This window comes from Ylistrum balloti, unplaced genomic scaffold, assembly GCF_031769215.1.
Source record: "Ylistrum balloti isolate Yb309-2 unplaced genomic scaffold, AGI_CSIRO_Ybal_v1 Utg370058, whole genome shotgun sequence".
Lineage (NCBI taxonomy): Eukaryota > Metazoa > Mollusca > Bivalvia > Pectinida > Pectinidae > Ylistrum > Ylistrum balloti.
Genome location: NW_026782107.1, coordinates 1,222,981 through 1,250,188, shown reverse-complemented (window position 1 = coordinate 1,250,188; position 27,208 = coordinate 1,222,981). Strand labels below are relative to the sequence as shown.

The following is a 27,208-nucleotide window of genomic DNA, read 5'->3' as shown; positions in this document are numbered from 1 at the left end:
GAAAATATGGGATACCTACCAGACAACCTTGAACACCCACCATACAATTTTACCCGGGCTAGAAGATTATCGTGCTTATTGCATTTAATTCAGTGAAGTTTTAATTCCATTTTCCAGATTCCTGTTGTACATTTTGACGCCGTCTTTCTTTTCGCGTGCCGACACGATGTCTACCATTTCTAGAAAAGTAAATATCTTGATGTGGTACAGTATCGCGCGAATGGCGCTTCTTATTACTTGACCTGGTCAGGTTTTGTCCTTGTATGTAAAGCAAAGCTGCTATATTTTATTCTATGTTCTACACGATAAGGTAGAGTTTATCTTATTTTAACCTATGATGTAAAGTTTAAACGTTTTACACTCTAGACAAGATATATCTTATCTAACCTTAATGGAAGGTTTTACTCTATATTCTAGATAAGGTAGATTTGATCTTAACCAAAACAATGTTGTTCAGTTTTACTCTATATTCTAAGTGATAAGGTAGATTTTGATGTATACATTTGATGTTTTGTGTCAGGAAACTGGTCTTGGAAGTTTCAATTTTTGCGAGACTTTGCTAATTTCATGAAATAAGGAAGACTTTTTGGCTAAACTCGAAAATGTTGCATTATACCAGGCAAATTTTTTTGTTCATATTAAGAAATCATAATTTATTCACGTGCTGCCAACAGGTTTTCGACGATATAGGTATTTATCATGATTTTGTCTCCGTATGCTTCTCGTTTTTTCCTCCCTGAAATACACTTCAGTAGAGATAATCACCATATGTATTTGTATATCGTTCAACTTTCTTAGATAGAAAGCTTTCAAATGAGATCGAAGGCGTTGATTCGGTTTAGAATGGGGTGTGGTAGCGTACAGGGTGAAACAAGAGTGACATAGGATGGAACATTATATACCGTCCTATGCCAAAGAGATACAAATATGGAAATGGCTACGAGTAAAATAAATATGTGTTCTGGTCATAATTTAAACCATACGCGTTTTGAAATCGACGGGTGGAAAATTTAAAAGAAATCTGGACAATATTAAAAGAGTGACAAACTTTTTGAAATATAGTTGACTTTCTTCATAAAAACAATCTCAGGTTGTGGTTTTTAAGTCTATAGATTTTTTTCAAATGATTAAAAACTGAAGGTGGAGATATCTGGACAAAATGTTTAAAAAAGGACAACAACTCTTCTAAAAATTGCAAGTTCATCGTATCATTAAGGATAACATTTCTCGTAATGCTTATAAAGCCTATCTCGTTTTAAACTGTTGAATCATAGCCCCGTGTAGGAAAAAACTACTTGGTCAGTTATTAAGAATAACAAGTTGAATGAAACCCGAGAGGAAATCTAAGAGCAACATTATGAAAACACGTGAATCCAAATGACATTCTGGATAAGCATCACTTAATGTCATAACGAGAAAGATCAGTTGAATCCAGACATACAAGTTAAATAGAAAGAGCAAACACTGCCATACGTTCCGTCAAAATGTTCAACGGGCTTGTAAAAATCAAATATCATTGATAAAGAAATTAAATTATTTAAGAAGAGTATTATGTTTTGATCAAATGCTCTTTGGGTTCTTTACAATTCACACATTAATTCCACTTAGTAAAAATTATCACAAAAACCTTGTTTTGACAGTACTAAAAAAGGTAGCAGAAACTTCTGTTAAAGGAGACTTCTTTCTCTACTACTTCTAACTGAAACCGTTATCCAAAGGTGTTTCTACTTCAATGGTTTTAGTCCCAGTGACATTTTACGCACGACTGAATTTCTCTAGAAATTTACCATTCTCTTGTCATGCCCCATCTCCTTCCCGTGTATCCTAAAATCCATGGGCTATTACACCACACGAACATATTGTGACTTAACCGAAGCGTCACAAGCAGGCAAACAGTTAACAAGTCCGAACCTTCCTTCTCAAATGCTTTGAAATTAGTTCCCAAGTTTAGTAAAGTCTGCACGATGGCAACCAAATGTTCCCAGTTTCGAGGAAAAAAGACAACAACATAGGCATTATTTACTAAAGCTTGTATATTTCTGAGCTTTAAATTGGATTTTTTTGACAATGATAAAATTTAGGTGTCATTCTGCTTTGCAAAATGACCAAAATGAAATAGGCAAAAAAATAATGTAACACCCAGAAATGTTAGCACTTCTCGTCGTAAGCACTAATGTAGAAATATATAGAGCCTCTTGTACACTATAGTAATGGAATCTGTAAGATACAGCGCCAGTCCTCAAGGTTTAGGGGCAAAAACAAATAAAAAAAGAAAAAAGGAAACGGAATTGACACAATCATATTTTGGCTTTATGTATGCAAGTATGATGTGAATGTAACGTATCACTAGAAACAATTTATTAGAGTTTTAAATTCTGTTTTGAAAGTGGGCTCTTTCACTCAAATATGACAATCTAATAAATTCTGTGAATGAGACGAAGTTTCATTTCTTTCTGACCCATTTCAACACAGACATTTGTGTTTAAAAAGGGAGTTATCAGTAGCACCACTTAAGAATAAATCCAAACCTTTTGTCATTAAGTTGATATCGTGAATTTTTTGGTCATGATTATGAAAACTGATAACTGACACATAAAGTTGACTGTAAAGATCTACAAAAAAAGTGCATTTATAAAATAAAATCACTAATTGAATTGCATTCAGCCAAAATAATCAGTTGTAAACACAAGGAACCAAAAAAACAATATACGAAAAAGGAAATATTTCACGTCATACGGAAATGTCAGGAAGAGGATAAAAGTGATAGATATTTTATTTAGTAGGTTTGTAAGGACTGTACTGCACTCAGTAAATCTTGGCACGGATACACTCTCTCCTGTGGATGTCTTTGTGTATATAGACACTGTTGACCATGAAAAAACTACATTTTAAACTTAATCTCTGTAATTGCATGCAAAATCAGGACTTCCAAAACACAAAGAAATATCACAATGTGAGAAATAATGTGTCACCACATCTTTCAGAGGAAAAACTCCAACATTAGAGCTTGCAAAAATATCACATGTTAATACAACATTCGGCAAAATATATTATGGAAAACTGTTCATAACTTAATAGGAAATACATACAAGTAACTATAGTTCAAAATGTAGTAAATTCATGATCAACTGCGACAATGTGACGTTACACTGTCACAATACCGGTCTTTATCACATTGTTAGGAAACCCACTTGTAGTTTGTAATGAAAGACTGCGTTTTCAGGGTTTCTGCAAGTCCTCAAAGTTCACTAGAGTTTCCTCAATTAACATTTTCCCTGGAGTTCCCTCTTTGTGTGGAGTTTGCTCGCTAGGTGTGTTCCCTGGAATTTGATCTGTGTGTTCCCCAGAGTTTCCTCAGTAAGTGTGAGCCCTGGTGAGGGCACTGTGGAATTGTTTGTAACTCTGCCCGCTGTCCATTGGAGATCGGGAGGCTCAGGAGTCCCGGATAACAAGGCGCTCAGCCAGAGCCAGATTAGTGGACACTCTCTCTCTCTCCTCTCGCTCTTCTCTCACTCAATGCAATTCGCCACGTTGGACGAGCTGATGTCAAAACGGACATTTACGGTATCCGAATGTCACATAGGAGTAGAGGATTATTCCATGTCACCTTCTGTAAATAACAGAAAACAAAAACTAATTATGGCTTGCATAGTTTTTTTTAAAAATGTTATTCATGTAGCAAGGATTTTTTTAGGTCAATAATGGGTCCCATTCTCAATTGTAACTATATTTTGTTGAAGTGAAATTCCCAAAATTTGACAATCATGAAACCTGCGACCAGAAGTTGAAGGACTAGTGATAAAGATGGTCAGACACCTTGACCACTTGGTCAACGTGACCTCTCAAATACTGGTTCTAGATAATATGGTTTGCGCAAACCACACACCAAAACATGCATCCGGCAACAATCAAAATAACATTACCATGAAGCGGCATTCTTCAGTTTACGTATCTCTTTCGTAGCCCAGGTTGCCAGCGTCTTTGCTTTGGTGGCTTTAGAGCGACGTCCTTTAGTCAAAAGGGCTGTAATAGGTTCCTTGTCAACCAACTGAAGAATCTTCATACCAAATGCTGTACAGAGGTCACTAAGGAAAGAAAGGAACAATTAGTAACTGATATACCTGTTTAATCACAGTTACTATAAATGAGGGTACAGAAACCCGAATTGGTGAAATTTAACACCTGTATCCAAGGATTTCAAGCACTTTCCTACATATCTAAATTGTTAGGGGTGAAATATACCACCAGTTTCTGAAGGCAAAGGGTACTGATTTAATACAAGTTTTGTATGGCATATTCCTCCTCCCCCCATCCCCTTCAACTTCCATTAAAAAGGATATTTGGGGTTTTACAAAAGTAAATTTTTGAACCAACAATTCAGTATTCTTAAAGTAGGTATGAAAAAAGCAGTCTAACACAGTTCACATCTCAACTTCCAACTAGAGTAGAACTTGTTTGTGTCGAACACATACTTGAATCGAATACATTAGAGGAGTCAAATGTTTTGTTCAGTCTTGATTTTTTTCTCTTCTTTAACTTAGTGAATTAAACATGGATGATTTGAACACAGAGTTAAATGATGAGTTTGTGTCAAACATTTTGTGGTCTATCCCTTCTACATTTACACCTAAATTTCCTTCTTTGGAGTTGAACATTCATGCATCACCTTTTCTCTGGTAAAAAAAATTCCTGGTTTCAGTCAAAATGAACGAGTGTGATTGGTCAGTATAATTTGAGCCCTATTGTAAGTTTCCATCGAACATTAATCCCTGCTTTTATACGAGTGCAAAGATGAAAGTTTGAATTTATAAAGAATCAGACAACCAAACTCGATATAAAACACACTAGTCTGTTAATCATCAATCTACGGTGTTCTGTGTGCATGGCTAATGGAAACCAAAAGGAAAAAAACAAGCAATAACTAAGATTGCCATTGACATATCACTTTATGATTAACTACATATACTGGATAAGTTTTTATCTCATTCTGTTTTACGGTGTAAGCTCTTACAGTGTGGTTAGAGTTAATTTCATTGTCATCACTACATCTTTGAACTGTATTTCTATATCTATACATTTATGCATTATCTATTTGTTTATATGGAAGCTGAAAAAATTCCTCATAAAATTTGACTGTTGTCAATTATTTTGAAATTTATTCATATGCATTTGAATAAATATTTCTGATCTTTGTCTTCTTTCTTCTAGAATTTTACCCAATATTTACATATTAATCACGAGTTTAAGAAAAGAAAATTCTTTGCAACAAATCTTTACAGCTTAAACTCAAAGTACTATAAAAAAATTTGTAAAGATGATACATATTGATTAAGCTGTCCTGTATAAATTAATATTTATAGTTAGGGCTGAGGGAATAATTAATCAATGTATCTATCTATTACTTATTACTGTCATGCCATTCTATGGGACACGTATCCGGTAATCAATTGATGAAATAGGGTCAATCTTTGATGCATAATGTCTCCGTTCATAGAAACACGGTTAAGTCAAACCATCAGATAAGTCTAATATTTCATTTGGTCATGTCAACTTTGATTTGTCTGTGTGTTACTGTACATAAACCAGCTGATCACAGGGTATAGTATTAGCTTACTCTAATCACTTTTATCATACTACATCAAAGAATAATTTGGTTAACAACTGAACCTTCATTTTTAACACATTTCTGCTGACATTGTTTTACACAAATCATCTTCATATGGAATAGAATCCAACATGGTGACACAAGAATGAAATTCCAATTCTATAGAATGTGTTGTTCTTGTGATTGTGTAACCCTTCTTCAATAGCAACACTGTTTCACTTAAAAACAGGCACCATACATTCAAGGAGTTCTATTCTTGCCAAGTGTCACAAACAGGCGTTTTTGGTTGATAAGACCACAATGTTTCAGCTCACAGTTTTTTCAACAAAGTAAATGTAATTTCTTGAAATGTGCAAATGAACAAACATTTCCAATGCCAATAGTGAATAGGCTTACACCAGTATGGGAAGCAACACAATTCCTATATGAAGAAATACACCCTGACTTTACACTCATTCCTGCTACACTGTACACAAGAACCATACATCTAAAACATGGCTGGACAACTTACCCTATCAACCCACAGCTGGCTGCTATATTGTCATCACTGTGATCTTCGTCAAGAGCAATGTGTTCGATGAAGGAAATTATGTGACCAACCTGACCCTGGATTAGATCAATGTCAGCTGAAACAAGCAATAACCAAACTATAAACTTATGTTAACTTTATTTTTCAGGAACCTATTTATAGCAAGGACTGACTCTACATTATGTAACAGTAAGGGTACTGACAGGAACCTATTTATAGCTACAGGACGGACTCTACATTATGTAACAGTAAGGGTACTGACAGGAACCTATTTATAGCTACAGGACTGACTCTACATTATGTAACAGTAAGGGTACTGACAGGAACCTATTTATAGCAAGGACTGACTCTACATTATGTAACAGTAAGGGTACTGACAGGAACCTATTTATAGCTACAGGACTGACTCTACATTATGTAACAGTAAGGGTACTGACAGGAACCTATTTATAGCTACAGGACGGACTCTACATTATGTAACAGTAAGGGTACTGACAGGAACCTATTTATAGCTACAGGACTGACTCTACATTATGTAACAGTAAGGGTACTGACAGGAACCTATTTATAGCTACAGGATGGACTCTACTTTATGTAACAGTAAGGGTACTGACAGGAACCTATTTATAGCTACAGGACGGACTCTACATTATGTAACAGTAAGCTAATGGGTACTGACAGGAACCTATTTATAGCTACAGGACAGACTCTTTAAAGTTGTGAAAGTAAGCAGAACACTGGCAGGAGACTGCTGTAACAAACTCAAAGTTAGAGGATATCTTCACTTACAACTTGGTGTTTCTCCATCTCCTTTCAGACCTTGTACTATTCCAGTGTAGGCTTCTAGACATCCTTCACGTAACTCGTTTAGGTAGTCGATCATGTCATAGTCAGTCTGAAACAGCAATTACACACATCTTGGAAATTCAAGATTAACACACGAGATAGTCACATTGATGGGTCTGAAAATTTTTTGACTTTGTGGAAGCTGTCATTACATAGTGCTAAAGCCTTTGTAATGACAGGTTTTAAAATAACCTTTTATCCATCCTGAAATTCCAGAAGTGTCATGCTGTTTGTGAATCTGCATATCAACTGTTCCATTTTCAAAAAATTTTGTCTTTGAGAATTTCTAAATCACAACAGTATATATATTGAACAATTTCAGAAATTAAAGACTTCAATGTTGGGGGATAACCTTCAGAAAAGCAGAGAAAAACAAAACAGACAACTTTTCTTGGAGCTGTGATTATTCGGTATTTAAAGCTTTGTCAATGAGTGAGTGACACTATGTCTAGTTGTGCAAGTCTGATGATATTAACTGTGTTAATGAAAGATATATATGTAATGTTTAAGACCTCACCTTGTCAACGTGTGCTTGTGAGGCTTGCTGTAGAGTGTTTAGCACATATTCCAGGTAAGGCTTGAAACTGGGACCAATAGCTAAAGCAATATCCCCAAATGCTGATAAAATCTGGGGCTTCACAGATCGGTGGACAGTTGAATTCTAGCAACGTAAATTATATATGTATTCATCAACTACAATGCTATTGTGAAAAGGATTTTCATTTTTGGTCACAATGTTTCGTAAATTGAGAAATTTTGATAATCATTAAGAAAACTGTTTTCATTTATGTAAATAATTTTCAACGAATGTGAAAAACAAAAGATGATTTAAAAGCATATTTTGTACATGTCGAAAAACTAATAAACATCTAGGTACTGAAAATAATCTGAAGCACCTACCCCTAGATTCTCCAAAAGCATGGTCATAATTTCATCACAGTAAGTCAAGACTTTAGGTCCTAGGGCCCGACACAGATCTCCAACCAGTCCTACTGATGCTAAACACACCTGAAAATTAAAGCTTTATTATAGCACTGATCCACACAAATGTTTCTGTGAGAATACAGGTATATATGCAATTTCAAGCATATGCACAGACACATCCCTTTATAACTACTTTATATATAACGACAACCCATATTTCTTATTTATTTTTTCTACCTGAATCTAAGTGCTGACTAGCTGTATCGTTAATATTAAGTCAGAATTACAAGTTTTTCTAAGCTCAAAAATTGGAGTTCTGTTTTTGGAAAATAACTCAATTTTAAGCATATCGAAACAATCTTTTTGGTCATAAAATAAGGCAAAACATATTATCAATGAGTAAGAACGATTTATATCAAGCATGATAAAACATGCTGTATCATGGAAAGTTCTGAAAAGCCTGGCATCAGATTCAATTCCATTGTTAGGAAGTAAAAAGTTGATCAGTTTAGCTACTTACTGTATATTCTTCAAAGTTCTTCAAACTCATCAGCAGGAATGGTTTGAAAGCTTCCATATAATTGATAAAGTAATCTCCTAGTACTGTAAAGAATAATACAGAATGACATATATAGCATGACAGAAGATGTGTGAAGAAGTTCGAAAGTCTGAGGTGACCAAAGATGTGTGAAGAAGTTCCAAAGTCTGAGGTTAAGAACCTGTTTTTATCCATGACACCAGATAAAATCTGGTGAACTTCTTGGCTATTTAGGTCAGATGGTGGGAAGATTTTAATTCTCTCCTCTAAAGTACATACCATGTGGCTGCAAATTTTGATATTATATCTAAATACATATCTCAAAATATCTGTTCTTTACAAATACATCCTTGTTATCAAAAGCTAAATCACATTAATTCTAGATATTTTTGGATCAGAGATCCATGTCATTCCATTATAATGAACACTAACCCTCAATGAGTGTGGACACAGCTAGTAAAGCATCTTCCTGAACACCACCTGTTTTGCCTGCGGAACTTGAAAACATACTGAGAAGGGCTGTCATCACCTGGTCCGAGATCTTTGGTGCATCCTCAGGGGTTACTTTCCTTAGAACACTCTACAAAACATTAACACTTCTTGTTACAAAAACTAAACCAAAATGTACCTGAAATGGACTTAAAATGTTTATAGCAGTGCCAGCACTTCACAAGGGGGCTACACTATGTAGCAGATCTAGGTCTTTATCGACCCATGTATGGGGGTTTATCTCTTCAATCTGACAGTTTAAAGAAAAATATGACTACTATTAATGAAGATATTGACAAACTGGCCCTGGTTGCTTAAAGGTTAGTCAGATTTTACCAGTGGGCAGTGTCTGTATATCTCAACAAATCTACAACTGTAATATGTTAAAGAATGATCCAAACTTCGATTAATTTGTCGGAAAAATATTTTTCACTAACCAGGACCAGAAGTAGTTATGTTGTGAAAAGCAAGTGAATAAGCTCATGTGTTGCAATGGTGCCAAAAATTATCATTTTGGTTTTATCATTTTCCTGAACTGAAAGAGAATGATTGAAAGCTTATCTCTGGGCATGTATTGGGTCCCTTTCAGTACATTTTCTTCAGGTAGGTAATGTAAACAAAACGGAAGTTCTTATACCACAACCAGTAGAAGATTTAAATTGTCACGTTTCTATGTAAGCGAGTGCTAGTATGCTCCATACTGGTCATTTGTCTGATGAAGGTGACCATGTCGTCCTGGTAATGTCACACTCAAATCTTCGACTGGTTGTGTTATGAGAACTTCTATTTGATGTACAGGGGACAATTCATTATCATGCTGTTGCGCATAACCTGCTAAAGTTACTAACTTGTAGAGTAGCACACAGAAGTGACTGCAAGTCATTGTACTGAGCTCGATCTGCAGACATCTGAATCATATTCTGCAAAAAAAAAAAAAAAAAAAAGTTGTCACAATGCACTCTTAGATTTAATAGATTTAATTCTTGTCTTCAGTGGAATTGGAAATTCAAAAGTGTAAACAGGAATATAAATTAGAAATCCTAACAATTTTAGCACAAGAGAAACCCCAAAATTTTTGTGACTCTGAAAAAGTACAAATATATAAGCAATCCTTTTGAACTACAAATCCTGAATTTAACTTTTGATTTTGTTTTTTCTGTTGTGGCAGAAAAAAAAGTAATAATGCCAGACAAACCTCCATCTGAAGGACTCGGTTCAATTTTTCTAGAATAATTAAAGTTGTTTTCTGTACTATTGCATAGCAATCCTGAAAAGAAAACAAAAAAATCATTTTACAAAACATAAGTAATCATATTACACTGTTAACATAGCATGCCCAATACATTTGTATTCATACCAAAAAAAGGTAATGAAAGTCATATAGGGTTATTAATAGCTACCTGATACAAACTTTGCTGCTGCAACTGTCACTATTTGACATATGTTTATATTGTAATAGTTTTCATAGACTATGTAAATATTTCTGTATATCAAAATCAACTATTTTTAAAATCATTTTTATGAAAACCACTCACCTTTGGACTATTTTTGATCATTTCCATAAGTGCTTCATATGCAGCATTTCTTAAATTGTGTTGGTTTCCATCAGCCCTGAAGTAAAAAAAATAGTTATTTCAACTAAAATGTTTGTTAGGGTTTTTGTCAGAGATATTTAAATCAAATGGGTCAGTTTCCATGTAAACTGGATCATAACAAACGTTTGTTTGATGCTTATTACTAGAATAGATATATGATCAATGAAATAATAACAGTATTGATAAGTGAATTGTCAAATTTTCAAGGCAATCTGCCCCTTTATCAAGACACAAGTATTACATAAATTACATCATATACATAGAACATACCACATACTCTTTATTGTAACTAATTTTTTTTGGTATTTTTAACCAAACATCCTTATTTAGAGTTTGGCCAAGACGTACCGGTAAACTCCTTTCCTCTGTTTGATAATTTTTTACCCCTCTGCAATCACATATATGCTCAGTGGCTACAGTGCACAACATACCGAGATTTATATAAAATCATTTTGAGGCTAGTGGCTACCTCAGTGAACATCATGCAGAAGGCCCGTTGAATACTACCCTGAGCAACATGGGGTGTAACAAGTTGCTCTAGGACACAACCACAACAGTATAGTATGTAATCTCAGCTTCCTCAGAAACAAGAACCATCTTGTCTTTTCATAACCTCCATTAACAAATCTGTACAGCTTACCTATCTGTTGTAATTATTAGTTTTTCTACAATGGTTTCAAAGTAGGTGGATAGGCAATAGGTCTGGGGTTCAGCTCCCTCATCAGCTGCCTCTGCAGCAGTGTCGTACGCTGCCTCAGCTAGACTAGAAAATGCCTGTCAATCACAAGACACAACATCACTCTTCCAGAAAAGACTAAATAAAACATATCTTTAGAAACTGGATGTTCTAGCACCATTACATATGACACATTTGGTGCATTTCTGCAATAGAATTAATCGAATAGAATATTAATCAAAATCAGCAAAAACCATAATATGAAAATCTATTTTTCAATTTTGAGCCAAAAATGTATTAGTGACTCTAGAAATAAGTTAAATGTGGAAGTCAGAATAGTATTACTATTTTGCATGGATACCAGGGTTTTCCATAATTTTGTTAGTAGTAGGCTGTGTAGTGAAAGTAGGAGGCTGGCCTGCCATGTACGTGTAGTCGTGTACGGAACATTATTACGGAACTGGATTGGTTTAGGCAGCCAAATGATCAAAGTAGCCGGTCAAATTGGCCGGCGACCAGCTCTTACAGAAAACCCTGGATACTGTAAATTTGCTCCTTCTACTTACCCAACAAATATTGCTAGAAACTCTTGGTTCTGCTGTAAGCCCCTCCACCAGAGCTACTAACAATGGGTTTAGGCATTGTTCGTTGATAACTGCATCAGGCAACATTTCACAAACACGACCTACGGTCCATGCCGCAGTATCACGTACAACAACACTGGAGTCTTTTAACAATTCAATAAGCATTCTCATTGCTTGTTCCACAACAGGTTTTAGCTTGGCTGGGTCAGGTCCTTCCAATATGGAGCCTAAAAACATTAGAAATTGAATTAGAAATATGAAACTAGATTACAATAAAAGGTTACTACAGGCACTTGTGTAAGCACTAAATTCAAATTTAGTAGGGCTGTAACAAGTACCTGAGTACCCTTATTTGGGTTGGGTTTGAGATATAACTGGGTGCGAAAATGTGTACCCGGGTAACCTCAATACCCTCAAAATAGAAAACATTCTGTCTTCCGTCTGTGTTTACATTTTTAGATTATGAAAGTAATACAATATCTCACTCATTTGTTCTGTTTTAATTCACCAAGGATGACATTTTATCTACTTGTTACATTTCCACATTGAACATTGTTGTACTTTAGTTTTCTCACAACAGCATGTCGGTTCGGGAACCGTCAAACATTTGTGTATACACAACAGACTTGTATACTGTACTTTACCCAGTTACCCGGGATAACACTTGAGGATTCCAAAATTAATGGTTTGAATTAAACGTTCTTATTTATATATTTTAATGTGTTTTGATTTTGGGTTGAAACTTTTGCTGGTGTTGTTCCAATGATGTCTAGAACAATAACTCTTGTCAAATACGGTAATGTCTCAATCCCACTGTACTTCCTATTGCATAGGTGGAAGTAACACCATCATGCCATGTTTGCGGTAAGCTCAACGGGCACGTTTTGTCAACTTTAGACCCGATGCGATGCGTCTCCAGATCATTAAAAATTAGAACACAGTTGCAAGATACAAAGCAAGGAATACAATTATATTGTCAGTGAAACAGGAGTTCATACAATGTATATGGTTTATTTTTATTGGTTCCCCGAAGTTACAAGCCCTTTCAACAAGGTAACACTATGTTTCATTACAATATCAGATTAAATTTGGGTAACCAGGTACAGGTTGAGTATTAAAATTTGGGTACCGGGGCCCAAACATTTGTACCTGTGATAGCCCTAAAATTTAGCGTCGAAAATAAGAAACATTTTAATCTTTAGCTGAGAATACCAAATCCCGACGCTAATAATGCAGACATTCTTTACAGCAAGTAATACATGCCGGGTCCACATTATGCAGCAAGTAGAAACATCACCAATTTCTTATCCTTTTCCTGTAACGTATCTCTCTACTTTGAGTCAAAGCATGGCTACCTGCCATGCCAGTACCACAGGTGATAAACTATTAACATAACGATGACGTTTCTTGTAAAACCTGTTTACGAGAGATAAAAAAGAACTTGCCGAAAGCCATAACAGCAGCATCTCTAAAGCGCCAGTCTGGGTGTCGAATGTGGTCATTTACAAACGGTAGAATATGAGGAACAATATCATCTTCACAACAGTTGGCCATCAACATCAGACACACACCAGCAGCTTTACATGGGTTCCATTCATCATCGTCATCAAGTTCCTCCTACAAAACAGGCATTGAGCCATAAACAAGGGTACATAGATCAATTTCAACCTTTTACAAATTTAGGTCACTTTACATCAAACACAAAGGCAAATTTCTAAATCCTTCTTACCCTACAACCCCTTTAATATCCCCAGTTTATAACTTCTAAATCCTTCTTACCCTACAACCCCTTTAATACTCCTCGTATATCATTTTGGTAACTTACTCTTCTAAGACCTGTCACTATTGCACTCCAAATGTTTGGATTTTAAGAGTTCTATTCATTCAATGAAGAAGGGAATTTTTCTTTGCTTGTGACAACCAATTATCAATATTAAATTTCACTGTGAATATTCATGAAAGCATTTGATCTTAGGTTACATTTATCATCTTCATAAATTCATGCAAAATAAACTTTTATCAGATTTGAAAATCACTAAAGGATTTTCTGCTTTAACAAATGATTAACAGCAGTAATTCTATACCAACCCTGCCTGAAGTCTATCAGTGCGTTTATGTGATTCATGGATATTTTTTCACCACTGATTCGAAAAGAATCTTCTCAGTGCTTAGCAGTAATTCATGGACATAAGAAATTTGAAATGATGTGTATGGAAGCAGTAATTAAATACTTGTCACAACTGAGTCACCAAGAAGTTTATACCACATTTCATTATTACTTGTCACAACTGAGTCACCAAGAAGTTTATACAACATTTCATTATTATTTGTAACAAAAGTGTCACCAAGAAGCTTTTCACAATGTGTGACAGGATAAAATTCAATTACTGTGAAAATGGGAATACCTGATAGAACTGTGTATGTCTTAACTATCTAAAGTCTTAACTATCTAAAAAGTTATTTCATTTCTTTACGACATGTCATCATCATTCTATACATTGTTTTTAAGGATGTTTATCTTTGATCTCCTCTATTTCTAAATTAACATGCAAAATTCAAGTCAGGAAATAAATCTACAGGTAATTTTATATTTCTGATGTTAAAACATTCTATTATAGACACTGGGTATAATGCGGGGAGAGTCTGGTAGTTGAACTTCATAAAGACTCATTTTCATAGATTTATGCTTATAGGTCTATACCTAATTATTTCAGCATGCTGTTGTATGGAAAAAATGAACTTTTGAAAATAATGTTTACAAGAGTATTTCCACATATCACCTGGAAAAAGAAAACCCATTTAACTCAAAACAAAAGCATTAATTGAAAGAATTAGTACTATTGGAACAAATTAGTTTAAAATAGCATGTGAGCAACAGCAGATACAACTGGAACAATGTGATTTAATAAAAAAAATGTCAACTAGACCTGGGCCACTCACCTGTCTATCATCAATGCCATTCACAATACATCTCACATATACGAGCTTGAAACAGGTCAAACTTTTATAAACAATTTTTATAATTAAGCTGACATTAGTTTTCATATTATTACCCTAAATATTTAAATGTTTCTTTTAAATCAAATGAAAGTTGTTTCCAGTTTATAAAACCAAAGCAAGCTACAAATTAAAAATGCAGACATATCGCAAACTGTGTAACAGATTTTTTTGCTTGTCTGTCACTAGAAGACTGTATAGTGAATATTTGTAAATGGGAAAGAATTTCTTATGCACTCCTACTCTTCCATGGGGAAATTTGTGTACACAAAAATAACAGATTATTTTACTGCCTCAACAGTAGACCTGGAATGATTCAAGTAAATGAAGTTATGTTCTGTCAAACCACCATGCCACTGTGCCCAGGACACATTTAAAATATGCAATCTAAAAGCTGCTAATCCAGGTTCAATATATCTTGATAAGTGACAACTGATTTTCATTAATTCAAAAATTCACATGTTGGGTAAGTGAACATGGCTTATTACAAGTGTGTAAACTGTTAGACCACTAAGTATGTAATTTAATTGATAATATCACAAGGGTAACTTTTATCATTCGCTACAAGTTTAGAATTTCATGATGTGCAAGACATGTATTTCTGCTGGTTTGCCAAGTATATGACCAAAAAATAAAATGACCAAAAATACTCTCTATCCGAAGAAATAGGAATAGAAGTTGTATTACTTTGAACAGGACAACTGGAAAAAAAACCCAGTTCTATACCGGGTTTATTTGTCAATTCATCATAGATGGGGATAATAATTCGAACAGAAAGCCACTTTGTAAATCATTTCTGTGATTAACATCTCACTGGACTAACATTTTGTCAAAGGCACAAAAGACAAGCCAGGATAGGGTTTAACAATGACTACATATTAGCCACATCAATAATGTATGTTGGCAACCCAATAAAAAATGTAATTCAGCGAATTCAGGGCTGTTCCATATGCCCCTTCAAATGACAGAAATCAGAAATAGATGATGTTGCTTTCAAAGAATTATTTTTTCGACATAATTTTTATACAAGACTTATTTTCATATGTCCTTGCAGAATGCATGTTCTGGAACAGCCCTTAACTTAGTAAAGAGTTAGTTTAAAAAAAGAACTGGTAATACGTACATGCATTACCTGCTTGGTAAGAGACTGAAGCAGAATTGGAGCAAGGTACTGAAGAGCACCTTTGGCATAAAACTTGCTTGTTCTTTCTGGTGGTCGTCCCTGCTCCGCCGCCTAAACAACAAACATGAATCACAAAAATTCCAATCATACTGATATGAAAGAGCTTTCATTCAATTCATCAAAAGGCAATAAAAAGCAATTGGATACAAACTTCTGCAAGATCCTTGATCTATCAAACACGGAACAATGTTTCTAAAAAGTCCAAACTGTTCAGTGGAATTTGATACAGCGTTTCCATCCAATGATCATTCAGGGCTCTTGATTTGCCAGATTTGGGGCCTAATTCCCAATGCAAAATAGTATCTTTTTTTCCCAATTTAAACCCAAGTTCTCCCAATTCTAAGGAAAACACCATTATTTTTCCCAATTCTAAGGGCCCTGGGCCCCAGTCCTAAACTTGGGTGTGAGGGCCCTGTCATTTACATCCCATGATCATTTATTGTGAAATGTTAACATTTAAATATTATATTGAAATATTGTATAACCTCTGACAACTCAATGGATAAGTCCACCTCCTCATCACAGACCGTCGACCAGAACTCTATCCCCTGAAGGGCAATCTCATCTACTTCACTCTTCATAGCCTCCATGGTAATCTGTAATTAATAAAATTCTTTCAAAATTGTTAATTCAAAACAGATCTTATTGAAAGCTATGAAATAAATCCCTTTGTTACAGTCATTAGCTTTAGATTGATGTAGGGGTACAATTGATAGAATTAAACCACTACAGTCCATTTTAAAATCAGAAAGTTTCAACCATTAAATTATTAGTATGTAACATACGTGAATTTTCCAAAAATTTGAACCTAATTTTGTTCCAAGAATTTCAGAGTTATCTTTCAGAGTATGTAACAAAATGAATGATAATTAGTTAGAATGATGTTGATTTAATTAACTACAATATATCAAGTATCAGAGCAGTTAAGTATGGGTACAAACAGTATGTTCGATAGAACGAACAAAAGTCGTTATAGGAAAACAACAAAAATTGATGAACAGGTTCGGCTGCAAAGTTTGTTAGTAGGGGGAAATCATGGACCATTGGCTGTCAAGCTGTCAGCCAGCGACTGCTGGTGATGGATAATTTGTGACAGGGCAGGGAGATCAGTAACAATACACAAGGTGGATCAGGGAGTTGATAATTGGTACTCTTAGTCGCACCTGCCTTTTTAATATGCACAATGGGTAGGATGGAAGGAAAGATGCTCAACTTTAGTATATGGGATATTTGTGATGGAAGGAGAGAAAACAGCTTGTGGAGAGAGACTGAGCAGGAGAGAAAGGAAGAAGCAGACATGTGTAAACACAACGCAAGGGAAATAAACTAATTGTAACCATATGGTGGTGTTGTGTTACAACCAGTTTTAATGAAAATTTTCTCATTCTAGAGTACACACATCTAAACATGAAAATGTAAATAAAGACCCTTGTTAAACCAAATATTATGGATGACATTCCTATAGCCATGGAGTAAACCGCTGAATTCAAAACTCAGGAAAACCTTAATATTGATGATTTTGAACAGGGCTCCAAGTTGCGACTAAAATGGTCACATTTGCGACCCAAAAATTCAAAATGTCGACTGAAAATTTATGCACAGTCGACATTTGGCGACCAAAAAAACCCCGGAATTTTCGGAAAAATAAGTGTTGACCGATTTGACTCTACGTTTACAACGCTTTCCGGTTAAAAAACAAAATGGCGACGAAGAGGACGCTTGCCGATTTTGGCTTCAAATCTAGCTCTGGAGAAAGTAAAAAGGCTAAACCCCCCGAAGACGACCCTCAGATAAAGACCAGACAGAAAAAATACTACTGATGACCACAGAGAATCGTGTCATTCTGGGAAATGAAAAATAGCAGCAAAATGGCTGAAAGAATTCATTTGGCTTAAGGTAAGAGATGGAAAAATGTTTTGCCATCTATGTCAGTTGTATCCACAGTTGGCTGGTAAATCAGATTTCGTCAGTACAGGATGATCGTCATTTAAAAGGGAGTGTTTGACAATTCATGGGTCGAGCAAAAGGCACATTTCTGTGAGGGATTCTGTTGTCAAAAGTAAACAAACAGGAGCTACGGTGCAGGCAAACTTTCAGAGAATTGAACAAAAAAAAAGAAGAGAAGGCAATGAAAGACATGTCTGTTAAATTCATAACTGCATACACTATTGCAAAAGAGAAATGCCTTTTATAAAATTTAAATCATTACTGGAGATGCAACGAAGGAATGGGTTAGAAATCAATAACAATTATGCAAATGATATGAAGCGTGTAGAAATGATTCACTGTATTAGTGATGAAATGAAATCTGAACTGACTGAAAACCTCAGAAAGAATATGTATTTCAGTTTAATAATAGATGCAAGTACAGATACGTCAGTAAAAGAAAATGAGGCAGTTGTGCGTTATATCAGTGAGGGAAAAGTTGAGACAGAGTTGCTTGAGCTAGTGGAGTTGGAACATGCACATGCAGATTGTAAACATACACATAGATATTTGTAACTGAAATTTAACAACAATAATTGAAAAAATTAATGAAAATAAAATTTCGCATTATATATATATTTTTAATTGATTAGACAAATTATGCATACATTTCAAGATGGTTTGTAAGCCCCAGAAAAGTACATTATAAGAGGTTTATTTTTTATTAATAAAACAACTGATGTTACAAATAAATAAAGTAAAACTTGACAAGAGTTTCAATAAATGATTTCTAAAATGGCGACCAAAAATTTGGTTGATGGCGACCTAAAATTTCAAATGGCGGGTAAAAATTTCAACAGGTTGCCATTGGGCGACCTGTACTTCAGGTGTTCTTGGAGCCCTGTTGAACATGGCACTTTTTTTTCAGTGAAAGAATCCTGTATGTGCGACTGTAACTTTCAAATCTAGATAAAAGCTTGTTTTCTTCTGTATGTAACAGAAAGAACAAACTATACATTTGTAACTTACAGCAAATAAGGCAGGTCCCATGTAGTGTTCCATATAGCTATAGTAGAGAGACATAATTTTCACCAGACACTGCATTGCTGCAACTTTCACCTGTAACAAAAACAATTCATATCACACCATTCATATTGGACACTGGGGCAGTGCAAAAATACATATAATACTCCCATGCTTTCAGAAAAAGTTCCGTTTTAAGGGTAACACATTTTAAATTCTAGCAGTAATGAATCCATGTTTAAATCCCCAGACAAATGAAACACTTTTTTCTAAACTGTCCCATAAAATTGGGAGACTGAACATACTATATATATTGGGAATGTCCAATTATTTGCTCTCTTTTTTTGCGGTGGAAAAGGTCCCCATGTTTTAAATGAAGATTAATCACTGATCTAGTGAAGTATGTTAATTATGAATTGTTCACTTACCCTTGTATCTGTTGACTGAGTAGCTTCACAGACAACCTGCATGATGAAGTGCCTCTCTGACTGCAAGTAAAATTAAATTCAAAATAGGAACAGAGTCTAAAAATAAATCTGATCTTATAATTATGAAAATTTTTGAAATATTTCATTTTGTTCACATTGTTGCCTACGAAGTTAAAAGGCGAAAAAGAGTAAAATACCGATTTGTTGATAATGAAATTATTGGTTTATTCCAGTCCAGAACATTTAAGCTGCGTCAAATCATCTGAAGCTGATATTGATGAAGTGTCCTTGTTAAGATGTGTTCAATTTTCACCTTTAATGTTTGACATCTTAGATATTCCAATATTACATTAAAGCAGTAATTGATGCTACCACTGATGGATTCCTCTTTACCTAACATCATATCCATTCTTACCAACAGTTGGCAGTTAGTTGGATCACATTTCACAACTCAACAAGCTCATTTGTTTTCATGACCCCCTCTCATTAATCACAAAAATATTTCAGGTGCCTGTCTACATTTTAATTTTCTTGTACTATCATGGTTGAATGTAAAGTTATTAGCTGACGAAATGTTTCAACACTATTGATATATGATCAGAAGGTAATTCCAACTTGTTTTAAATCCTGGTTAAGTACCATTCTGAAAATATTTCAGCTTGCAACCTCAGTAAGACTAATCAATACACATCATATTGTGTGTCACAAATAGGCATTTGTCATCATCGGTCTCAAGCAAACTGAAATACAACTTAAATACAGGATGGTGCTGTCATCAGTACAAAACTTTTGCCAGGTTTCTAGATATATGAAGATGTTCATGTAAGGAAGTGATGGGAAATTGAGCAAAATCCATAATCAATAATTGTTAAAATCAGAGAGGCTGTCCCATGTAGTCATTATATTACATAATCAACTGTATTCAATATTCACTGAAAATAAATGTTTTTCCTTTGAAGTAGTATTTTTTTTGGCAAATCTAACCTGAAATAACTGGCTTTCCTAGAATTGACATAAGAATGAATATTTATAAGCAATTGGTATCTTTATAATCCCAACAAGATAATGTAACCTTGCTGTTTAAATGAAAGATACACAATCATTAATGTTAATATTGCAAGAAGTTTAATTTCTACTGGTCATCTTTAATTGTTCCATACTAAGTATTGAAATTGAGAACTTCTACGAAGTAGTAGGTTGATGCCTGTACAAAGTTTTGAGTATTTAATAATTACCTTGAACGATTTAGGAGAACAGGTCTGAAAAAGCTGTTCTTTTTTATTTGGTCCTGTTTCCATGGTAATAGAAAGGTTTTAAATGGAGAACTTCCCCATAGCAAAAGATACTACTAGCTTAAAAGGTGTAAAAGGTTTTGAGCAATTATCTTGAACAGTTTCAGAGCACAGGTCCAGAAAATCTTAAATTTGTGATGAGGGTTACCCATTTCCATGGTAACAGAATTTTTTTTACCTTATTTTCCAGGCTATAAACAGCACCTGTATATGAGCTGCAGAGCCAATTTAAAAAAAAAAGGTTTACAAATAAGCCACACCAGAATAAAAGATGAACTGTTTCTTACTATATGGTAAGACAGGTAGTTTGTAAAAATGACAGGCAGGTAGTTTGTAAAAAGGCACTAAGTACCATCTCTACTCCAACAATGTTAGAGGTTTTACATGGTGAGAAGCTTATGAAAGGCACTGTGTAGTTGCAGTCGCACAATGACAGAAAGTAAAAGGCCAACCAGCAGCCTCTATATTATAGGAGGATACCGTCTTGTACTGGTGTAGTAGAACAATTACCCCTACCCCCCAACCCCCCACCAGCTCCTTTTTCTTTTTCATCCCTCCAATATTTTTTTTTGTCCTTACATAAGCCGCACCGGTACATAAGTTACTCACAGAACTCACAAGGAAACACGAGACCTCAGAGGAATCTTGGTGCCCACCATTGTTTGATATTTATATACTCTTTGAATGTTGGATCTTTTCCCTTCTTTTCCCTTCTCTGTATTTGCTCTTAATGATAAGACATTTGAAAACATTCCTTTGCAGAAATAGTGATGATAATCTTTACCTGCCGAATCCAAAATGGCTGTCTGGAAGCCATTTGGTTTCTCATCAGTCCCAAAATCAAATGAACACAAGGCGAGACCAAAGAGAAGATATGTATGAAATTTGATCAATATCCATTCAGCACTTCTTAAGAAATAGCAAAAGCAATCTTTACAAGGCAAAATCCAAGATGGCTGCCTGTTGGCCATTTTGTTTTTCTGATTAGTCCCAAAATTAGACAGACTCCAACTAGGGACCACAAGGAACCTATGTATGGAATTTGTGAGATATCTATACAGAAGTTCTCAAGAAATAGTGAAAACAAACTTCCAAAGTCAAAATCTAGGATGGCCCTCTGTCAGACATTTTGTTTTTCTGATCAGTCTAAAATTATATGGACACAACTAGAGACTAAGGGAAACCTACATAAGAAATTTGAGGGATCCATCTCTTACTTTTCATGAAATAGTGATAAACTTCATTGAAAAAATCCATGATGGTTGCCTGTCAGCCATTTGAGTTTTTTTTATCAGTCCCGAAATCAAACAGGCACAACTAGGAACCAAGGGGAACCTACATATGTAATTTGAGAAAGACTCATTCAGTACTTCACAAGCAATAGTGATAATAATTATTGTTGACGAACAGACGATGGATGCAGAGCGATTTGAATAAAAAAATGTTTTGATTTAAAAAGGTTTAGCTTACAATCCAGAATATTGTTACTAGGGCACTAAACTATTATATAAAGAAAGTTTTGTGGAGTTGAGTGGTTATTTTGAAGTTATAGCCCAGAAAGGAAAGTTAACAATAATTTTGTGTTTTTACCATTTCCATGGTAACAGAAAAAATATAAAAAATGAAATGTCCTTATTGGAAAAAACACAACCAGGACACTAATTTAATATATACAACAAGTTTTGTGAAGTTGAGTTCCACAGTTTTGAAGATACAGCCCAGAAAATTCCTCAGATGGACACCTAATTAATATCCCCAGCAAACACGTGTTTTGGGGGAAAATCATGAATTCAGTTGTTTTGCTAAAAGGCAAGAAAAAGGTACCAATGATTGATTATGAAAAAAATTACAACTGATCATTGCATCAATTGAGGTTACAAAATAATTCAGCTTGCAACCTCAGTAAGACTAATCAATACACATCATATTGTGTGTCACAAATAGGCATTTGTCATCATCGGTCTCAAGCAAACACTCTTGCAAATATCACAATATCAAGATATCATTTGCTTTAGTAAGCTTATACTCAACCTCTTCTTACTTGGAAAAACATGTACAATCCCCAGCAAACACGTTTTTTGAGGGGAAAATTATGAATTTACTTTTTTTCGCTAAAAGGTACCAATGATTTATTATGAAAAAATTCCAAATGATCATCGCATCAATTGAGGTTAAAAAACTGAAAATAATGATTATATTTGATCACTACCCCTTCACTACTATAAGGTCATCTATAATTAAACCTGATTGCTCTTCCAGTTACTAAAATTAGAAATAACTCAGAACAATATAGACTTTATTTAAAGAAAGTGTCCCATTAAATTAAAAGTATTTTAAAACTACTGTCAATTAAGTTGCTGTATATAAACTTTTGTGCTCATTTACACTTTGTTTACTGCTTGAAAATAAACACTGGACCAAGTTCAAAGTCGAAATATATATATATTATATATCGAAATGTATTTTAAGACAAATCTACCTTTAAAGTACAGAAAGTTAAACAACAATGACCAATTCCTGGATGTGTTTTAGCTTGCAACCTCAGTAAGACTAATCAATACACATCATATTGTGTGTCACAAATAGGCATTTGTCATCATCGGTCTCAAGTAAACACTCTTGCAAATATCACAATAAGAAGATATCATTTGCTTTAGCAAGCTTATACTCAACCTCTTCTTACTTGGAAAAACATACAATACCTCTTTATCAAAATTGGCTTTAGTAAACTCCAAGGAATTCAGCAATGCATTGGTAGCTGCTAATCTCACATAGTTGCTGAAAACCAAATTTAATGTTTAAGAGTCAAGCTATTTTATGAAACCAAGTACAATAACTGATCAATTACAATTGATGCCAAAAATGAATTTAACTTAAACTAATAACCATCCCAAATCTAATATCTTATTCTATGTTCTTCAATTACGTTATCCTAGATACTTCCAGGAGTTATGCTCAATACTGCTCTCTGCAACCATGAATATTTCATGATTAAATTGAAGGATCTAGGTGCATCACCTTGTGGATAAGACAAGACTAGTTTGATCCTTTGATGCACATCAAATAAATCTTGAGGTTGCATAATAGTGTGTTGTACTGGATTTGAAGTTGGGTGTCGCTCTTTAGTAATCTTTTAAGAGTGTATCAGACTGTAATTGGTCATTTTTTTTCTCCTGAAACCCACTCTAGACCAAATTATTTTACCTGTGTCTTCAATTTTACCATTCCACGGAGCATCAAGGTTGTAATTACATAAAACTTTGGTCAAAATTACAATTTCATAATTTTCTTCCATCTACTGAACAAAACCAATATTCAAAATAAATTTATCAGAAACATTCTGTTGTAAAAGTTGAACAGACTTTACCTTGGTTCTTCCTTCTTCATACCATGAACAATAGCTGTTAGAATGATGTTGGATTGGGTCTGTAGAATGTCAGGGTCCTGAACAAACAAACAAATGGAAAATTCAGTTACTTCATGATCTTTAAACTAAACACAGTGAGAATTTATGTCAAGATTAATACATCCTTGAGAGATTAGAAATACTAAGTGAAGTTTCTTCTGTTCCCATAATTCTATGAGATCTATGACAATCATCCTTGTAAAATCTGCATGAAACAGAAAGGGTTAAATACTTTCCAAGTATCAAAGAAAACATTCATGAAATGTACCTGGCAGATTTCCAAGAGATAAACATGTCTTGACAGAAATTTAAGAGAACACCTTGTAATTCAACTAGAGATTTTTATTGGTCCAGAGCTTACAAAGGCCGTCGGATGGGTTATGGTCCCCAATTGGGACAAAATTTTCAAGTATAAAATATAACAAAGGGCAACAGAGAGTGATGGTTCTGGTGCTACGCACTTCTCCTTGTCTATATCTATCTACCTATGAAGTTTCATGTTGATATCTCTGATAGTTTTTTGTGTTATACTCCAGACAATATTATGACATGTACGGACAAAGCAGCGACTATATGCCCTTCCTTAGAGGAGCATGATAAATATGACTGATATCAACAAGACAATATTTTCACTGATACATCTGACGGTTTTGTGACAAAAGTGACAGCAACTTTACTCACAATATCTTGACAGATATAGCCAATGGCCTCTAATGCTGACTCCTTCATGATCTCAGTACTTCCTGGGTTAGTCACATTGCTTGTAAGGACTGTGATGAGGTCTGGCCACAGCCCTGAAGGCAGCTCAGCACAGGCAATATAGGCCACACACTGGGCTGCAGAACTTGGACGGATGCTTTCCGTACCCAAAGAGGCAAGTACCTACAAATCAAATATCTAAAAGTTTCTTTTTCTGATAAATTTTCTTTTTTTTTCCCTCAAACTTTTATCAATCAATATATTTCCAAAATGGATGCACATACAGAATTCATTTTCACATTGGAAGAAAATACAGTTCTACAGAATAGAAAAAATTACATAAAAAGCAGTTAAGTACCACCTCCACACACAAAAAATATAGCTATATAGTTAATCAAAAAACAATATTTATGTCAAAGAAAGATGAAATTATAAGTAATTGCAGATATAGACTTTGAACTAACATTTTGTTTGACTAAATTCCTCCTTTCTTCTGGAAACTGGAGCCATCTTTGTTGGTATTCGACTCGAATATTCTGATCTTTGGAATACAATGCATTCTTCAACTGAAGACCAGCCTGCATTCGAACCACTGCGCTATTTCCACCATTTTTGAGGACATCAGACAGGGATTGCAGCAGATTAGGCTAAACAAAAGATAAAACTATGATAGATCTTTATATGTTGTGAAGCTGTATATCCAAAAGAATATATTACTCCTAACATTTTTAAAACCAACGTCGGTCATTAATCATATTAATTCCTTTGCTAGAGACTGGACCTAAAACCTCTCACTTGCTAGTATTGTTATCAACATTGATCTAGCTAGAGATACTTTCTCTTGTCGAGAGGTACATCGTGACTAGTAATTACAATGTATCAGGATTTTTGCTAAAAAGGAAAACTACAACAGAATACTAGAAACATAAAAAAAAGGTAAAATATAATATGCTAATTTACCCACAACACATGTATCAATTCATTTCAAATAGCCAAATTTTAGAAAATCTAATTGATGAAGGATTTTTTCAATAAATATTTTTATCAAGCCATCAAGTAAATATTTCTTTTTAAAATACGATGTAAATTTGGTTACAAACTATGAAAGATAAGAACTATCATAAACTTTTGTTTTTCATCATGACCATGACTTACATTAACATGCAACTTTATGCAATTCTGTTTCAATTTCATTAAATCTTATATACATTATAGTTTACAGAATATATCTTAAGTTGGAATGAAATGTTGTGACTATGCTAATATTCCGCTATTTGGTATTTGACTTATTTCAAACTTTAATAAATTCAACACTACTCATTCATCTATTTGCTAAATATTCACAAATGAAATCATAGTACTGTGCCTAGACTGAGGTGCATTATACTTTATGCATGCCTTGTGTCAGTCTGATTCTTCTGTTTCTATAATCATAAAGCTGCATTCTTTTAGATTTTGCCCTTTTCTCATTATCTATGAGGTCGTTACTTAGATTGTACTGAACTTGCAAGTATTCGAACTAAATCTGAAACTATATACACAAAACAAAATCCTTAACTTAAGTGGTTAAACTCTGGAAAGGGCAAATAGCTCTAATATCATATCACGCGCGTGGTGATTAAATATCCATGTTATCTGCCTATTTCTTGACATCCTAGTCACCATCAAGCTTATGCATTGAATAATTACTGCAATGGTAAAATTACTATTCTGAGTTCTGTTGTAGGTTAAAAGGAGTTTTTTCTTCATTCAACTAAGATTCTTTTTATCGTTTCCAAACAAAGATATACATATATTTTTTTTTAAAAATTCGGTTTTATCGAGATATGACAACCTAAATGATGACATCATGTCATCATACTCAATCAAACACGTGCCGGTCAATTCAACGGGAAAAGTGAACACACCAAATTAGTTTGCGATGCTTGCTCAAGAAATCTCTGTGCTGCTTCAAGTTCTTGTTGATCTGAAAATATAAAATAAGCAGAAAGTTGAAATTAGTATAATCGAATTTACTGAAAAATTGCAGACAAAGTCATCTCAAAACTTCACAAAAATCGGTGCCGGTTATGTCGGAATTTAACAAAAAATCCATCTTTACCTGACGAGACAGTCTTCTCGAGAATGTTGACAAGATCCATGGCTCACTTGGTCACTTTTCCAACGACGTTTTTAACACTCTTCAAACAACTCATCGATCATAGGTGTATTTTTTCTTGAGACCGGTCACTCCACTTCCCCATGTGGGCTGCGTGATAATCCAAGATGGCGGGAGAAAGGTGATCCGGTCTGGGGTGCCCGACAGGGAGAAGTAACACCAAATTTGATTGGATAAATATTTCAGGAACGTCACAAAAATGGGAGATCGAGCTAATCAATAACATTGTTCTTATACGAGGACTATTTTCTGCGTTAAACTTGATATTCTTAAATTTCATAATTTATTAATGTTCTTACAGATATAAGAC

At 34.5% G+C, this 27,208-nt stretch overlaps 1 protein-coding gene across 3 annotated transcripts; it reads right to left on the bottom strand.

Moving 5' to 3' along the window:
* Window positions 1-2,015: 2,015 nt before the first annotated feature.
* On the bottom strand, window positions 2,016-26,995 carry LOC132549437 (importin subunit beta-1-like). Of its 3 annotated transcripts, XM_060213375.1 has the most exons (24): window positions 26,842-26,995; window positions 26,648-26,706; window positions 25,205-25,387; window positions 24,723-24,923; window positions 24,003-24,079; window positions 23,338-23,413; window positions 19,344-19,403; window positions 18,922-19,011; window positions 16,452-16,562; window positions 15,907-16,017; window positions 13,232-13,403; window positions 11,769-12,013; window positions 11,167-11,300; window positions 10,467-10,542; window positions 10,127-10,198; window positions 9,780-9,851; window positions 8,875-9,022; window positions 8,425-8,507; window positions 7,881-7,988; window positions 7,498-7,641; window positions 6,924-7,029; window positions 6,117-6,231; window positions 3,924-4,085; window positions 2,016-3,610 (listed from the first exon to the last, which is right to left on the bottom strand). In XM_060213375.1, coding segments are annotated over exons 1-24 (2,646 nt in total). In that variant the 5' UTR covers window positions 26,882-26,995; the 3' UTR covers window positions 2,016-3,609. The 3 variants fall into 3 exon arrangements, with proteins under 3 accessions (XP_060069358.1, XP_060069357.1, XP_060069359.1); XM_060213374.1 differs by lacking the exon at window positions 2,016-3,610 and having other exon boundaries at window positions 3,920-4,085; XM_060213376.1 differs by lacking the exon at window positions 2,016-3,610 and having other exon boundaries at window positions 3,920-4,085; window positions 15,916-16,017.
* Between the last annotated feature and the right edge of the window lie 213 nt (window positions 26,996-27,208).

Excerpts from the sequence above, each read along its gene's own strand:
- LOC132549437 (XM_060213374.1), bottom strand. The coding sequence starts at position 26,881 with ATGGATCTTGTCAACATTCTCGAGAAGACTGTCTCGTCAG. Across the intron at positions 26,707-26,841 it reads CGAGAAGACTGTCTCGTCAG|ATCAACAAGAACTTGAAGCA; the intron begins GTAAAGATGGAT and ends TTATATTTTCAG. Across the intron at positions 7,030-7,497 it reads CACAAGCACACGTTGACAAG|ACTGACTATGACATGATCGA; the intron begins GTGAGGTCTTAA and ends TTGCTGTTTCAG.